Source organism: Chelonoidis abingdonii, chromosome 10 (genome assembly GCF_003597395.2).
Source record: "Chelonoidis abingdonii isolate Lonesome George chromosome 10, CheloAbing_2.0, whole genome shotgun sequence".
In the NCBI taxonomy this organism is placed as follows: domain Eukaryota; kingdom Metazoa; phylum Chordata; order Testudines; family Testudinidae; genus Chelonoidis; species Chelonoidis abingdonii.
In genome coordinates, this window is record NC_133778.1 from 36,345,071 (window position 1) to 36,362,008 (window position 16,938).

A 16,938-nucleotide genomic window follows, 5' to 3' on the forward strand; every position below is an offset into this window, starting at 1 on the left:
TATTTGACAAATGAAAATCCAAAGAACATTGTCTGATGATCCATGAAGTACCAGTGGGGGTACATAATATATGAAGTTAGTGGTTAATTATGGTTGGAGATATTTAGTCTCTCACTTATTTTATCTTAGGCTAATGAAAGTTTCTCATATGCCCAAATGAGTTTCATTTTGATATGCAGCAAAAGCCAAACTTGAAGCAATTGCAGAAGAAAGTCATAGCCCAATCTTGTATTTCCACTACACAGAATTCCCAAAGGAGACCTTTCATGTGCAAAGAGTGCAGGATTGTTTCTGTGGGCCAAAACTACAAAGAGATTGTACATTTTTAGCCCTTTTTGAATTTCTGGGCAAATCCCCAATGGTGTTATTATTTGTGCAAAAAAAAAAAAAAAGGGCAAAAAAGCTGTATTTAGTTACACCAGCTGAGCATCTGGCCCTGTAAATCAGAGTAGCTCCATTGAAGACAAAACGTGATGATTTATATCAACTGGGGATCCATCCTGCAAAGTTTAACTGAATCAAGCATGACTGGAGGTGTCCTACAAATGCAGTTACTTCATGTTCCTTCTTAGTTTTCCTATCACACCTCCAAGTAGTCAAAGTAACATGAGTTCTTCCATTTTCCTGGCACTGTAATTAGTTTTAAAAAAAACAAAAAAAAAACCCCACACATCCAGGAGATTCAAACTGAGTAAACGAATGTGTAACAGGCACATGGAGTCATAGGTGCAGTTGTTGGCATCTCAGTTTTACATTTCCTGAGCATCACACTTCCTTCTCCAAAGTGTGTCAGTCAGAATCCCACTTGCTGGCATGCACTTGGGGAATTTACTGGGAGAAGTACAATAGCGTGTGCTATTGTAGCTTATCTCCTGCCCAGGCACAACACTGTTCCATCCTAAGGAATTTCAGTGCATTAGAAAATAGCTTGTTGTCCATTAGCACCCTACTTGCACTCCACTAGGTGGCATTTACATATTGATTTTTGAGTTTGTATGGAGGCGGATATGGATTTTTCCTTCCTCGCTCCTGAGTGCTGATGGCTTGATGCCAAACCAAGTTTCCAAAGAACTTCAGGCAAAATCTTTTCCTCGTCTGGGTCTGTTAATCTATATTAAAAATATGCCATTCCATTGGGCACCAATTGGAATGGGGCAAACAAAGCTTGCTCTGACTGCTCATGGTGTTATTTTAATACTGCATTAAGAGCTCACCTGCTGCTAATCCTGGCCATCTCTCAGAGTTCACTGCTTTCTTTTCTCCCCTATGGTAGCCTAATCACCTAAAGACTTTTCATAGACAGATTGAGGCATCTGCCTCTCAAAACAACATTTTTGCTAAAATAGCTTAAGACAAGAATTACTTCAAGATGTTCTTTTAACAAATGTGACATACACAGTGCGCCCTGATGAGGTGAAAGCTGCCTTCACAGCTACTGTCTCACACTTTCTGGTCCTTCCAGTCTAGTAAGTTGTCTGGGCAGACTGCTCCTGATTTTGATGGATAATATGACAATGGAAATTGCCAGTGACTTAGGACAGTGATGTTTGGGACCATAATGAGCACTCTGTATGCCCACCTCCCAGCCCCGCAATGTCCTAGCACAAATAGCTAGTGCTCCAAAAATGGTTGGCAGTCACTGGTAAGGGGGTGCAGGCAGGTTGGCTGAGGAGGGGATGATGATGCTAAATTTTTTCACGGTTCCTGAGCAGTCTCCACCAGCAGAATCCTGGGGAGCCCCTGGAAGAGCATCAGGCTCTCTCTCAGCAAGAATTCCCAGGAGAGGGGAAGCAGTTGCTGCTCTTCTCTGGGGGTATAAATCTCCACCTGAGCACAGCAGCCCTTTCCCTCTCCTGACACCAGAAGGGGTGAATCTGACTCAGACTGTGAGATCAAGTTTCCTTTTGTATATAAACATACTGATGTCAAACAACATGCAGTAACTGAGGTTCAAGAATACTCATTCCTGGGTTTTATTGTTGACATTGATGTGCTGAATAAGTCCGAACATTTTCAAAAACCTAAGGCCTTGACTTGAATTTCTGCAAATAAAAAAAGACCTCTTTTTTCCTCAGTACTCTCACATATTAAGACAAATCCAGCTTCTATTGTGCCATTTGTGCTAATAGAACTACTCATACTATTCTATGCTAATTGTACGATTTACTCTAAGTGTGTTTGAAAACCACTACCACATGAGCTTTCTGATTGTACATGCATTTAAAAGCCAAATTATGCAAACTGATTCTTTTGGGCAAGCACATTCTTGCTTCAGTGACATAATATCTCACTTTCTGCCTCTTAAATGGCCTATCGGGGAGAGAGTGGGGAATATCAGCACTGCAGTATTCTTGGATCTCCACTGTACTGCTGTTCATAAAGTTTACTTTGCACTCAGGGATTTGGTTTGCGAAGCAATAAAAGTATAGCTGGAGGAAGACCCTTAGGACTTGCTCAAGATATTGTATGTTTATAGGACTTTAACTATTGAACAAATAAACAGATTACCTCCAAGTGAAAGATCAGACCTGGCATTTGTTAGATGCATAGACATGTTGATGATAAATTATCTCAAAGTTTTAGTAGATACTTTAAGCAGTTTTAGCCAATACCTGTTCTTTAAAAGTCCTCATGTAAACAGTTATTCTTGAGCAATCCTTTCTGGACAACAATTAGAAAGCTCTTTACAGACTAACAGTGACATTTGGAAATAACACTGATGGGTTCCAGAGAGGATTGGATACAGTCCTCCTTGGTTGAAGGGAGAGTTGCTGTAATGGGTGAGGGAAAAACAGCCATCCCTCACATGCATAAACTCACATAATTGCTCTCACCAAAGTTATTCTAGACAAGTTTTTTTAGCTCTAGCTGATCGATGTGGTTTTTTTTTTTTAACTGGACTCTCAGCTGTAAAGGAGCCAGACAATTCTCCCTTGTACAGGAATGAGATAATGCAATGGATTGAGACCAATCATTAATATTACTATTAATAAACTCATTGCCAGGCTATTATGTACTTGTCTCTCCTGTGAATTCTGGGTTATGTATGGAAACCAGTCTGCTGAAAACATCCTGTAGTTACTACACTGCCTTTTTTTTTTTTTTTTAAAGCACTTTATTTTTGGAATTGTGATACTTGCTAGTACAGTAAACGTTACCAAGCTGCCAATGAAAATATTGCTTATTGTGGACACTTATATTGTTTCAAATTTACCCACTTATGGCAAAGTCCTATAGTTCTTACTCAGGAGAACTCTCCTACCACTTAGGATTTTAAGTGAAACCAGAGGTTCTATTCCTTCTACTAGTGCATGCTAAGGTAAACAATTGACATTTGTTTAACATTGTAGTTTTACATGTATCCGGTTAATTCTGTGCATTAAAAAAAATCAGTGAAAAAAAAAATCAGTATTTTTTGTCAAAGAAATAATCGGCTATTATCAGGCAACAGTCAGCTACCAAAGTTTTCTCAAGTACACTATGGCTGGGAATAAATAGAAATGCATGTATTTCAGAGCCCCAGAAATGACTTTCAGTTTTTATTTATGAAAAGAGAAGGGGAAAAAGGCCATCAGTTTCTCTTCATCCCGCTGGTATCCTAGCCCATTTTTGTCTTTGTCTTTTTTTTTTTTTTTTTTTAAACTTAAGTGTCTTGAAGTCGCCACTAAACGTGAAATAAATTAGAAAGGTTTCAAAGGTGTTTTCTGCATTATCACTGGTAGATGAGATTTTGAATGCAAACTCCTATTTAAGCCCTCGCCCTGCGCAGGGACCACTCTGATAGTCTATCCTGACTTCCTACGCAGTGTAAGTATCTAGATAGGTTGTCTTAAGGATCCACTTGTAATGGTACACAGCAAGAATACAAGGCTGTACCCAAACAACAGATTACATATTTCATGAGGTTCTCCAGAGAGGGAATTATTATGGTTTTTGTCTGTTTAGTGCAATGTATACCCATGACACTGTATAAATAATAAACAATGAGATTAGGTGAGAATTAGCTCTGATTACTTGATCTGGCAATGAGTCTCACAATAGGCAACCCAATAGAATTGAAAAAAAATTGTAGCTATGAGAACTCATACTTACGGCTCACGATAGTAGTGTCATACACATACCAAAAAGATACAGGCGACCCAATGGTGCAGTAATAACATTTCATCCCTTATACTTTTCCTTAGAATTTCTGAGATTTACTGAAATGATGTCCTGAGTCACTGGACTGTAGACCTTTATTATATATTAAGCCAGCTTTGTCTCTGAGCATGAATACATCAATAAGTATTTCTCTTCAGCTCCTCAAGTAGATTACAAAATAACTGAACATTATGTTTATTTCGGACACCCTTGAATGTCACTTGCATAGCTTTATTTACAGAAGTTACAAAACTGGTCCTACTGGAGACCATGTTTAAGCACCCACTAAGGCAGCGTTAAGTTGTTTCCTCACACATGGCTGCTTTTCACAGACTGAGCCTTTCCGATGCTAGAATCACTGTGCGTATTGAATATGTTCCTTCTGCATCTGTTAACTGGATATCAAAGAATTATCTTTATATAGTCTTGGCCTTCACAACACTATAACAGGGTTCAAAAAAGAACTAGATAAATTTGTGGAGGATAGGTCCAGCAATGGCTGTTAGCCAGGTATGGTGTCCCGAGCCTCCGTTTGCCAGAAGCTGGGAATGGGCAACAGGGGATGGATCACTCAATGTTTACCTGCTATGTTCATTTCTTCTGGGGCACCTGGCATTAGCCACTGTTGGAAGACAGGATACTGGGCTAGATGGACCTTTGCTCTGACCCAGTATGGCCATCCTTATGTTCTCATCAAATTTTGCTCTACTTATATTTTTCTGGTAAGACTTTGGCAAGGAAATGTGTATTAAATAGAAAATGTAAAAGCCTGCCACCTCTGGCTGTGCTAACAACAAATGTATAGCTGCCAACAACCAATTTATGATTGGGCTGATTTAAGGTCTATGCGCCAGCTACTCTAGGCCATTAAAATTTTCATCATTGCAGTATTTATTCCCACAGGGATGGTTATGCCATCATGCCATGAATGTGAAATAAATTAATTTTGTTTTCTGCTTGTGTGACTTTGCATTGTATTAGCAATTTTTGTAAAATCCAGCCACTTCATATCATATTTCATGAAACACAGAGTGTATAATGTCATCATATGAGCTGCTTCATTAGTGTGCTAGCAACCTCCACATTAAATAAGGCGGTTTGGGGAAAATCATACAATGCCATTAGAAAAATTCTGTGATTTGCCATATGTCAGTGAGATATCTTGGTTGGAATACAATGCAATAACGAAGAGTTTAATTATTTCTGTATTTAATTCTGTTCTTATAGATTCCAAGGCCAGAAAGGACCATTCTGATAATCTAGTCTGACTTCTTGCATAATACAGGCCACAGAAGTCCCCCAAAATAATTCCTAGAGCATAGCTTTTAGAAAAAAAACATCCAATCGATTTAAAATTTGTCAGTGATGAAGAATCCACCATGACCCTTGATAAGTTGTTGTAATAGTTAATTACCCTCACTGTTAAAAATGTATGCCTTATTTTCAGTCTAAATTTGTCTTTCTTCACCTTCCAGCCATTGGATCATGTTTTATCTCTGCTAGGTTGAAGAGCCCATTATAAAATATTTGTTTCCTCTGTAGGTACTTATAGACTATAATCAACTCACTCTCTAACCATGTCTTTGTTAAGAAATAAACTGATCTCATATCCCAGTCATACGTTATTAGAGAACCACCCATTGTGCCTTAGAATTCTAGTTGCCATTATAAAATTCAGAACCGCAGGACCTTTTAATAGTGATGACTTTATCAACATAATACAAGCTATCTAGGGCCTGTGGCATTTCTGCTAAGCCCCTACATGCCCCATTTTAAATTCTATCCATTTCTAGTGAGCAATGTATTTTAGGGTGGGCAGCACCAAGTGTATGAAATGTGATGATCACATATTCAGATTGCACTTTCATATGAACATACTGATGCATTTATTTGAATGTGCAATTAGTACAGAAGTGGGTGGATTTCAGTGGTGGATGAATTTCAATCTAACTAGGACTAGGCCTTCATTTAACAGGCTCTACTGACCTATAAGACTCACTCGGCTCCATCAAGCTACAAATCTTACTTTACTTTTGCTTGATATAGAGGCAGCAGGGTCCACTGTAGGATAGGGCACAGGACTGGCACTCAGGACAATTGGGGTCACACAGGTATGTTTACACAGCATTTTGGAGTGAGCCTCAGGCTAGAAGGCTCACAGTAACACTCTAAAAGTAGCTGTATAGAAACCGCTGTGAAGTTGCGACTGGGGCTGGAGCTTGGGCTGTGAGGCATATGGAGGGGGGTGGGCTTCAGAGCCTGAAGTGCAACTTCAAAGTGCTTTCTATATAGCTACTTTTAGAGTGCTAGTGTGAGCCTTCTAGCCTGAAACTCACTCCAAAATGCTGTGTAGATGTACCTCTGGAATCTTCACAGCTCTGACACTAATCTACTGTGTGACCTTCGAGAAGGTCTGTGCTTCTGTTTCCCTGCGGCCCTGTCTGATACTTAAACAGAAAATTCTCAGGGGGAATGTCTCTCTCTCACTATGTTTGTGCAGCACCTGGCACAATGGGGCCCCCATTACAGTAGCACCTTGTGCACCCAGTTGAAATTCTTGACTTAGGACAGCCTATGTGTAGGTTAGCGAGAAGGCTCCAAGCCAGCCTTAACAGGGTTGGACCCATTTTACTATGGGTCAGTTTTCCCCTGTGAATGATCTTTGTGCTTTAGATTTAAAAGGCAGAGTTTGTTCTTTATTATTTTAAAATGTAAGAACAAAAAATATGTTTCCCTAACAGGAAAACTGTAAATCAATAGACAAAACCAAAAATCTCTTTCCTATGCCTGTCAGGGGGCTTGTAAACATAATGGGTTATGTTCTTTTTTGTACCAGAGGTGGCAATATCGGTCAGCTTCACTGAGAAGTTAGCACAGGCAGGTGAGGGCAGGAGTAAACCTTGTGTTGTCCACATGTGAACTAACTGGTAACTACAGGGCCATTAGCTGAGGGAAAGACCAGTATTTGGAGGTTTCTAGCAGTGAATCTTGACCTGGCACCAACATTTGCTGCCTTTATCCTCAGGCTAGTTTATCATGCAGGCAATGAGCATGTCGACACTGCAATAAAACACCTGCAGCTGTCCTGCATTAGCTATAAAATTGCAGTGTAGGTATTTGGTCTCAGACTGGAGCCCAGACTCTAGGACTCCAGCACAATCCAATTTTATGGCTGCAAGCCCAAGTCAGCTGACACAGGCAAGCTGCAGGTGTTTTATTGCAGTGTAGACATGCCCAATGATCCATGTTTACTTCGCACTTGTGGTTTGATGGACACACTATGTAGCATCTCTTCTTGGGTTAACATGCAGCAACCATGGATTGCCTTTCTTTCAATATTTTCCCCCCACTCAGTCTTGTGGGAGGAAGCAGGGTGCTCTAGTGATTAGAGCATGAGAAAGTCAAGTCATTCTTGTTTCTATTCTTGACTCTACCACCAACTCAATATGTGATCTTGGAAAGTCATTAAACCTTTCTGTTCCTCAGCTGAAAATAATATTTACCTATCTTTGGGAAGCCCTTTGATATCCTCAGATGAAAGGCAAAGTATCATCACCATTTAATATACATTTTATGTGCATATGGTCCTATTGGCTATATGTTGTTACAGGCAGAACATTTCATCCTTCCATAAAAACCAAGAATTGAGGTGTGATATAGTGATGTGTGTATGTACATCTATTATCTAACAGCTCTGATAGTGCTAGGCAGTTATAAGGCATGTTTCAAAATTAAAATGGTTCATTGAAATAGCTTGTCAACTTAACATTTTCTAACATTAATGCAGGAGGTACAGTGATCTTATGTGATATAAACAAATTTTCTATGAGCTCAACAGCTCCAGAAGTTTCTGGTTTTTCCTCCTGATTATGTGTTTTGTTGCAGGAGAAGGACTGAGTTTTTTGAACTTGTTAGTAAAAGCAATTACAATTGGAATGTCAAAAGCCATCGAGAAATATTTCGGTAAGCGAGTCATTCCTTTGCTTTCCTATTACTTTGGGATATAACCACAATTTGTTAAAGGAGGTCAAGTTCAGGAATACAGATAATTATTTTAAAACAAGGCTTTCTATATTACTGCAAACTAAGTGTTTTATAATCATTACCAAATATGGGGCCAGATGGTGGCTCTAAAGCACAGCCCTGGGTAGGGAAGAAAGGGCTCCTGGAGCAGTTTCTGTTTGAATCTACTTCTATCACAGCCCTATTCCAAAAGCGAGCAGGGGAGGAGGAGTCATAAGTCCATCCTGCCTTGCTTCTCCCTCACTCATCTTTCTTACTTCTCCCAACCCAATCAGATATTTTGTTTCCTTTTGCCACTGATAAAGAGCAAAAGGGTTGAAAAGTTCTCAAACAAAATAACCCTCCACATTTCGGTTGATCTTCCACCTCAACCTGGACCCACCTCTCTCTCTTTAATGCCTCTTCCCCTGGCTGAATTTCCCTTTCCCCACCTGCTCCTCTGTTAGGGACTTGCAAATGCACTGCACTCCATTGGCCCCAAAGAGCTGCCAACTGGTAAAAGGTTTGTGGACAGCAATGTAACCTAGCAGGTTGGCCACATTCCAAGTGTCCATCATCTCAGCAAAGCCTGAGGAAGGAAGGGGAGGGCAGCTTGGATTCAAGAGAGACAGGTGTCATCTGTGCATGTACCTACATCCATATGTGTTGATTTAACCTTTCTGAAATTTCAGCTGTTTCATTTTCGTGTTTGAGGGCTGAGATATGGGCTATTTTCTATTTTTTCCATAAAATTTCATCCATCCCTAATTTTAGATTTGGGCAGTATATTGGATGCTTCATTTTCAGTGTCTTGGTTCTTCATGTAAGTATTATCATACTTTTATCTGCATCATGTACTGTACATAAATGCTTTCTACAGCTGAATAGTTCCTTCTAATGTGTACCATACAGTTGTAGCCGTGTATTAAACTACAGTGAAACAGTGTAGCCCTTATAAAATCTACTGCTCACCCGCAATAAAAAATTAAGAAAGTGCTGAAAGTGTCTGGAATGCCTCTCATGACTATAGGTTCTCTTGCTACAGCAACCATCTATAAGTAGACAGAGTAATCCCAGCTGAATGATTATATAACTCCCTTACTTACATCCTGCATTGTACAGTATAATCATCACCAGTTAGAAGTGCAAATAGTAGCAAAAATTATTGCTTTGTCTGTAGTGACACACTTTTCTAGCATACAATACATTTTCAAGCTTATGCATTATCTGTATTATATCAAACTTTGTAGGTATAATGTGGATATAAAAATATATTGATGGTTGAAATTTCAAACAGTGCTGCTGTTCCTTCCAGAGGAAAAAGGTGCTAATTCTGACTTTTTATTTATGCATTCAGGGCAGATTTGTTTAGCAATACAACAAAGGTTAGTCAGTCTGTATTGTTCATTTCTGTTTTTCAGATCAATGCTAATGACAGCCTGTGACCTCGGAGCTGTGACCAAACCATGGGAGATTTCAAGACAGGCAAGTCATGATTAATAGCAGGGCTGGGAAGAGGGGATATTAGCAGGACAATATTCCCAGGGCCCTGACTTACAAGGGGGCAAGACTGCAGTCAATTTACAGCAGTATCAATGCAGTTTTTTTAAAAAAAAGTAGCAAAGGGTTTCTGCAAGGCATGGCTTATTGCACAATCTTTTCCTTTGCTTGATGCTGCTGAGCAGGTACCTGAAGAGATCTAATTTTATATCCTCTCATCTATTAACCTTTTAACTACATACAAAAAATGGAGGGTTTTTTTTGGGGGGGGGGGGACCACCACACCACACCCCTGCACATTGCAAATTTTTTCCCCCTTTAGATAAACACAAAAAGTTACCCTTTACAATGTACAAAATTCTATGACCAATTGACAATAGCAGAATTTGTCCTAAACATGGAACACCAACAGGAACTGCCAATTGACGCACATTCTAATGGATAGAGGATATGCATTTTTTAGCATAATTAGCAGATTTCTTTTATCTCAGCAGTGGCTTAACATTACAAGATGTAGTTTTAAAGCCCTATTCAGCATTCCTTACTCAGAAAAAGAATTGCAGGGCTGAGTGTGACCCTGAGAAATTTATAGAATTCCTGGGCATTCATTAACATTTAGGGTTTGGTGGGACAAGCCACTATAGGATGAGAAAGTCCTGTAGCTAGAAGGTTGGCTGGGTCAAGAATGGCCTCATCCAAGAGCCCTGACAGCCATCACGGACAAGGAGGGACTCTGGTTGGAAGGTGATGAGGTACTAAGGATGCATTACCTCAGTTGCAAAACTTACATCCTTTGTGGGATAAGGGTTTATCAACACAGCTGCAGTTCATGGTCTAGTACAGTGCTTCTTAAGCTATCTGATGTGGGGGACCGGCAATTTCCCCCCCCCAACGTGCCAGGGACCAGTGCCATATTATTATCCTATTCAACACTCTTATGAGGAAACTCGCTGTGGACTGGCACTGGTCCGCGGACCACCACTTTGAGAAGCACTGGTCTAGAGCAGCGGTGGCCAACTCGAGCCTGAGAAGGAGCCAGAATTTACCAATGTACATTGCCAAAGAGCCACAGTAATACATCAGCAGCCCACCCACTCCCTGCCATACCCCCCCACATTAGCTCCCCTGCTCCCCACACCTCCCACCCACCAGCAGCCCTGCCGGACAGTGCCTCCTGTCCCTCCCCACATCTGCTGATCAGCTGTTTTGTGGTGTGCAGGAGGCTCTGTGGGGAAGGGGGAGGAGTGAGGGCATGGCAGGCTCTGGGGAGGAGGCAGGAAGTGGGAGGAGTGCGGGCAGGGCTTGTGGCAGAGCCAGGGGTTGAGCAGCAAGCACCCCCTGGTACATTGGAGAGTTGGCACCTGTAGCTCCAATCCCGGAGTCGGTTCCTAAACAAGGAGCTGCATATTAACTTCTGAGGAGCCGCATGTGGCTCTGGAGCCACAGGTTGGCCACCTCTGGTCTAGAGTACTAATGTAATTATTGAATAGGTATTTTTTTAAAGCAAAGAGTTGCATAGCTATTTGGTGTTGTGAATTCTGCTCTTGTGCTGTGTTTAACATATGGGAAATATCTGGTATATATAATGTTAATGTTTCTCTCATATTTTAAAAAGCATTTTGGTATCCATCTCCTTCCAGAGTTCCTGTTCCCCTGATGCAGTTTACAAGAAATACTGCAGGACAAAAGTTTCAGGTCCCAATGCTCTTCAAACCCACCTCTGCTATTGCTGCAGCTCGTGGCATTACTCAGTTCCCCCCATAACCCAATTAGCTTTTCCATTTCCTACGGTATCAAAAGAGTCAGTTAGGATCTGCTTAGCACATCTTGAATGAGTTTTGGGATAGGGGAGATCAGTACTGAAATCCAGGGTCATCCACTGAAGTGTAAAACCAACTATTTTTAATTATGACTTCCAAATGCTGCTACTGAACCTTCCCTTGTGACCCAACATGTATTTTGTATTAAAAATCCAGTCTAGGAACATTAAGCATCATCTGATCGAGTTTATCCAAGATAAAAGTAAACAGACACACTAATGAAGCCACAGAATGAGGAATCTGTGACTCTCAACCTTACCTGGAGGAGGCCTGAGAAGGGAGAGAGGTGGACAAAAATACATAAGTGGAAGGGACAAAAAAATAAGTGCAAAGTACAAACACTCCAAAAGATTAGGAGGAGGACAAGACAAGACATACAAAAGGAGACAGCTAGAACGTTGGAGAGCAGGAGGAAGGAGACAAGTACATATTCATTATTCACATAGAAGATACTTGGAAAGCCCATAATTGCTGCCAGGCTGTTAAATTATTCTAAAGCGAGGTGTATTAATCCATGATTTTATTGTTCACATGATGGGGCTCCATATAGATAAAGTCATTCCAAACTGTGAGATAAGATTCTGCAGGTAATTATTAACTTTAAAGCATTTTATAATTTTAAAGCATTTTATAATTTCAGTTCACATGCTTTCGATTGTGACTTATTTTTAAGTTGTAGCAAATTTAAGATCTGATGATTGTTGATAGCCTGTACAAGTGACTGCATAGCAATCTTGCATTTCAATGTTAAGACCAGGAAATTTAAAGTCATTCTGAGGTGCATAGTCTATCCTTAGTTCACTCTTCTGTGCCTGGGTATTGCATATGAAATGGTTTCTTATCAGTGTACCTCAGAAAAAGTAAATAGCACAACAGGATGAGTTAAGAACAGAATGTCAGCTTGAGTTTCCAAGCTTTTTGCATTTAGAAACACACCTTTATCTCAGTAGCGACACATTTGTGGGTGTGCATGACAGCAAGTACTTTTAGTTAAAGCTGCTGTTTATACTAAAGTCACTTGCTGTCTGGGCTTTACTGGTTTCTTTAGGCTTCCAGTGTTTTCAAAAATAATCTTGTTTTGAATACTTCATCCTTCCAAGTAACACATACTATTGCCAAAAATGAAGGCAGCTTCATGGAGTCTGGCAAAAGAGTATAATACAGATCAAAAAAGTCAATGCGGCTATTCTTACATTTAATCAAATATGCAATTTTAATCTGCATTGATATTTAAATGCTTAAGAGCTACAGTAATTAGACTGGCATAGGATACATATAGTACAGAAAAACAAAACTAGGTGAAGAAAGTCTTAGGATTTCACATTAAGTTAGCTAACACAGAATTTACCGATTACCTTTGTTTCTCTAAAAACTCAGTTTTCAGAGGCAGGAGTGGCAGCACCCAGAGTGCTCATGTACACTTTACAAAGTCTTTTTACATAGATAGTTCCATGTGGGCATATAAAATTTATAACCATCTATTCTGTTGTCAAATGCATAAGTTACATGCTGCTCCAATTTGACTGATCATTGACAGGCATCAAAAGGAAATCAGAATGTGTTTTGGAACATGACTACAGAGCTATAGATATGAGTATACCTACAGTGTTCCATAACTGAGATCCAACCTCAGCAAGGTACTTAAGCATTTGCCTTACTATAAGCACATGAATGGGACTACCCAGGAATTTATAATTAGGGGCCTTAAGCAATAACTTTGTGATTCTTACAAATAGCTAACATGAACCTTAATCTTTCATGTCATTCTATTTTAGGCAGCTGAATTGGTAACCAGTGAGTTCTTTGAACAAGGAGACAGAGAGAGATCTGAACTCAAACTCACTCCTTCAGTAAGTTTGTCATTACTTTTGAACTAGCTACCTGTATGTGAAGGAGGAAAATTGTTTTCTGGTAACTGCTTTAATTCAGAGAAGCAAGTAAGTGTCATGAGAAGAGATGTATAGACAGCCTACCACTGGAATCTGGCAGTGATATTAAGGGCTTGATCCAAAGGCCATTGAAATTAATGGAAAGACACCTCCCAATTACTTAAATACCGAGTAAAGGCTTGATTCAAAGCCTGTGTGTTGTACATATCCCAAGGTTTAACATTGTCGTCAATTCATTTTACAACAGCACTGATTACAATATCCAAGATGCAATATTCACACCAGAAGTCAGATTACTAGAAAGCACAATTACTTCATTTGTGTTACAGTGTGACATTGCTGACATCAGTTTTATGTGATGTATCCCTGTACCCTTTGAGGAATCGTTTCTGTATGCCTACAAGTAATGTTACCACCATCATTGTAGGGTTATTTGGGATGGTTTCTACATCAAATACAGATCTAGATAAGACACGTGGAAAGGTATAAAGTGCCAAAGGAAACTGCAAAGAGGAAAAGTGACCAAAACCCCCACCCTATTAAAGATTTACATTGGGAGATGCAAAGAGAGGACCTTCCCGCTTAAATATCTTAAAAGCAGACTCATGGGGGTGGAGGGGGAGGGAAGACAAGACAGATAGTTAGGAGTTCAAGTTGAAGCCATTCAATAGTCTTATTTTTAAAAATAAAAGGGTGTCATAAGGAGGAGGGAGAAAACATGTTCACCTTAGCCTCTAAGGATAGAACAAGCAGCAATGGGCTTAAACTGCAGCAATGGAGATTTAGGTTGGACATTAGGAAAAAGTTCCTAACTGTCAGGGTGGTTAAACGCTGGAATAAATTGCCTAGGGAGGTTGTGGAATCTCCATCTCTGGATATATTTAAGAGTAGGTTAGATAAATGTCTATCAGGGATGGTCTAGACAGTATTTGGTCCTGCCATGAGGGCAGGGGACTGGACTTGATGACCTCTCGAGTTGCAGCAATTTACACGAATTGAGGATCTGACTCAGCGACTGTGTTACTGTGAGCTGATTCAGCATAGCTTACAACTTTGTACATTAAGCTAAGGATCCTGAAAAGATAATGAATTTCTCTCCTGTAGTAGTTCTCTGTGTAGACCTTCCCAAGTAAAAAAGTAGTTATGGTACAGTGGATTAGCAGTTAATCAGCCATAGCACTAACAATGTTGGTGCCTTGGACCAAATCTAGCCTGCAGTAATGGAAAGTACCATTCCATATCATATGTATTTAGTGGATTTCACATAATGCATATAAAAGTGAAAGTGTGCTCCTCAGACTAATGAAGTCCAGCTGTAACAGAAAATAATTTTACTTTTAAAACCCACTTTACTATCTTCAAATAGCAGCAAATTCTAATGCCTTGGAGCATTTCATGCAAGTACCCTAGCATCAGCAATATTAAAAATGAATCCAGGCCATATCAGGAGGTGTGCATCTTGGTCAGATCATGGACATGGAGACTCCTTAATATAGTAGAACTCACCTCACTGAATCAGCAGGGCGGAGCATAAGAACAGGATGCTGGAGCCGTGTGCATGGATATACACTTTAGCAGAGCTCCTGAGGGCTCTGGGAAAGCTGTATGCAGCAGCTTTAGAAAGAGGGGGAAGGGGGATTTGCTGTTGTGCATGTCCCTCAGGGCTTTCTTCCCAACACAGGAATGGCACTGAGGCTGTGGTGCCTACTCCAGCCAGCAGGATGGGGAATTGCCCACAATATGGGTCCACTCCTGCTCTAAGGCCTGAAAGAAAAATTCTTCTACTCCTCTTTACCCCATGGCATTCCCAGTTTCAAGATAAATTACTTGGGCTGGGGATGGGTCAAGGTTTGAGCCAATGAGAACTAATGAGAGTTGATTAAAAACAAAAATGAAAATTTAAAAAAAAAAAATTTAAAATGTTAAATAAAAACACAGGTTTATTTTTAAAAATAAGCCTATTTAAAACAGTCTATATTAAAAGGCCAAATTACTGCCTCTATTAAAGAAACAAGCTGGGAGAGTTAATATCTAACTATACTAAACTATCTGTTCAGTCTTGTATTTAGCTCTGACACTCTTAGTACCTTTCCTAGACCTGAAGAGCTCTGTGTACCTCAAAAGCTTCTTTCTCACCAACAGAATTTGGTCCAATAAAAGCTATTACCTCACCCACAGTATGTCTTTGATATCTTGGGACCAACATGGCTACAACTCTGCAAATATCTATTAAAGTCATTTAAATTAATTATAAACAATATTAAGTAGTACATGCATGCTGCCAACTTTCTTTAAAAGTCAACCCATATGACTGGTGGAAGTCACCGGCTAAGCACCTGAAACCAGTTTGTTGAACTGCTAAACCAGCTTCTGATAGCAGTAGCCTCTTCTGCAGATGCAGAGAGCAGATACTTTCTTCAGTTCGGTTTGTTCAACAAATTCAGTTCCATAAGTAGTTCATTCAAAGTTAAGAAACCAACTGGGAGTTGAAGGGGGAGGGTGGGAGAGAGGAAGGTTTGTTTTCCTCTTCCAATTTATTAATAAAAACTAGGTGTGAGGATAGAGGAGTTCTAAAATCCTGAACCATATGGTGACCAGAAATAATCACATGAATTCATGAAACTACACACAATAATGCCTTTGTTAAAGGAAACAGTTTTAAATGGAAAACATGTTTTGATAATTTTTTTCTTGTGTATCTAGCATTTAAAGGTAGGTTTGTTCAATTAAAAAACAAACTGCTGGTTTTGTGCATTTTTAATTGCATTTGAATTTCCATCCAAGTAAAGCTTGACACAAATCACAAGTAAAAATTTAATCTAGTAAATTAAAAAAAAAAAAAAAAAGCATCATTCACCATTTTCTAATATAATAAAGATGTAGAAATTAAGCAACTGAATAAGTTTAAATTAAGCTACATAATTGCTTTAATAAATATTTGTACTGTATCTTCCTCATTAGCAAAAAGATCCTCCTAATTTAGCATGAAGGCTATATTTAGTTGTAAATCAATGAGCTTTAATTGTTAACAACAACCAACCTCTCATTAGGAAAAGAACTAAAGGTACAAATGCAGGACAATTAAAATCAATTATTTAAAATCAAGGTTACGTCTTGCTGATTTAAATCATGATCAAAAATCTGTTTTAATCTGCTTTGATTTAAATGAATCCACTTTGGAACTGATGGAGTACACAAAGTGTAAAGTCTGAGGGATAAGGGCCAAAATCAAAGTGCTACTATTTGAATAATGGGAATTTTTAAAAAGCTACATTAGCAGTCTCCAAAATGTTTAATGATTCAGCCGTAACACTTAAAATGTGTTACGGCTGAATCATGTGGATACTGCTAGTGAATCTAGAGAAGCTAGCTGGTCAGGAAGACAAAGTGGTATCCTCTGACTGTCCACAGAGTAAGTTTCTTGCAATAAGCTTACAAGACAGTCTACACTGAACAAAGAATGGGATTTTCAGAAATACCTACATTACTTAAGAGTCCAGGTTAAAATTTTCAAAATCCCACACAAAATTCTACTCTCTCTCTCTTCTTTAAGTGAGGTCTTGGATCCCATCTTCGGTTTCCACTAG

At 39.5% G+C, this 16,938-nt stretch overlaps 1 protein-coding gene across 2 annotated transcripts in view; it reads left to right on the plus strand.

The window, feature by feature from the left end:
* The window catches only part of PDE11A (phosphodiesterase 11A), a 227,533-nt gene that overhangs the window by 191,178 nt on the left and 19,417 nt on the right, over positions 1–16,938 (plus strand). Inside the window, exons 16-18 of one of the 2 annotated variants that reach the window (XM_075070082.1) lie at positions 8,026–8,103; positions 9,564–9,631; positions 13,242–13,312. In XM_075070082.1, coding sequence (XP_074926183.1) covers positions 8,026–8,103; positions 9,564–9,631; positions 13,242–13,312 — 217 coding nt within the window. The remainder of the gene's footprint in view (positions 1–8,025; positions 8,104–9,563; positions 9,632–13,241; positions 13,313–16,938) is intronic. The other variant, XM_075070083.1, reaches the window with a different exon arrangement.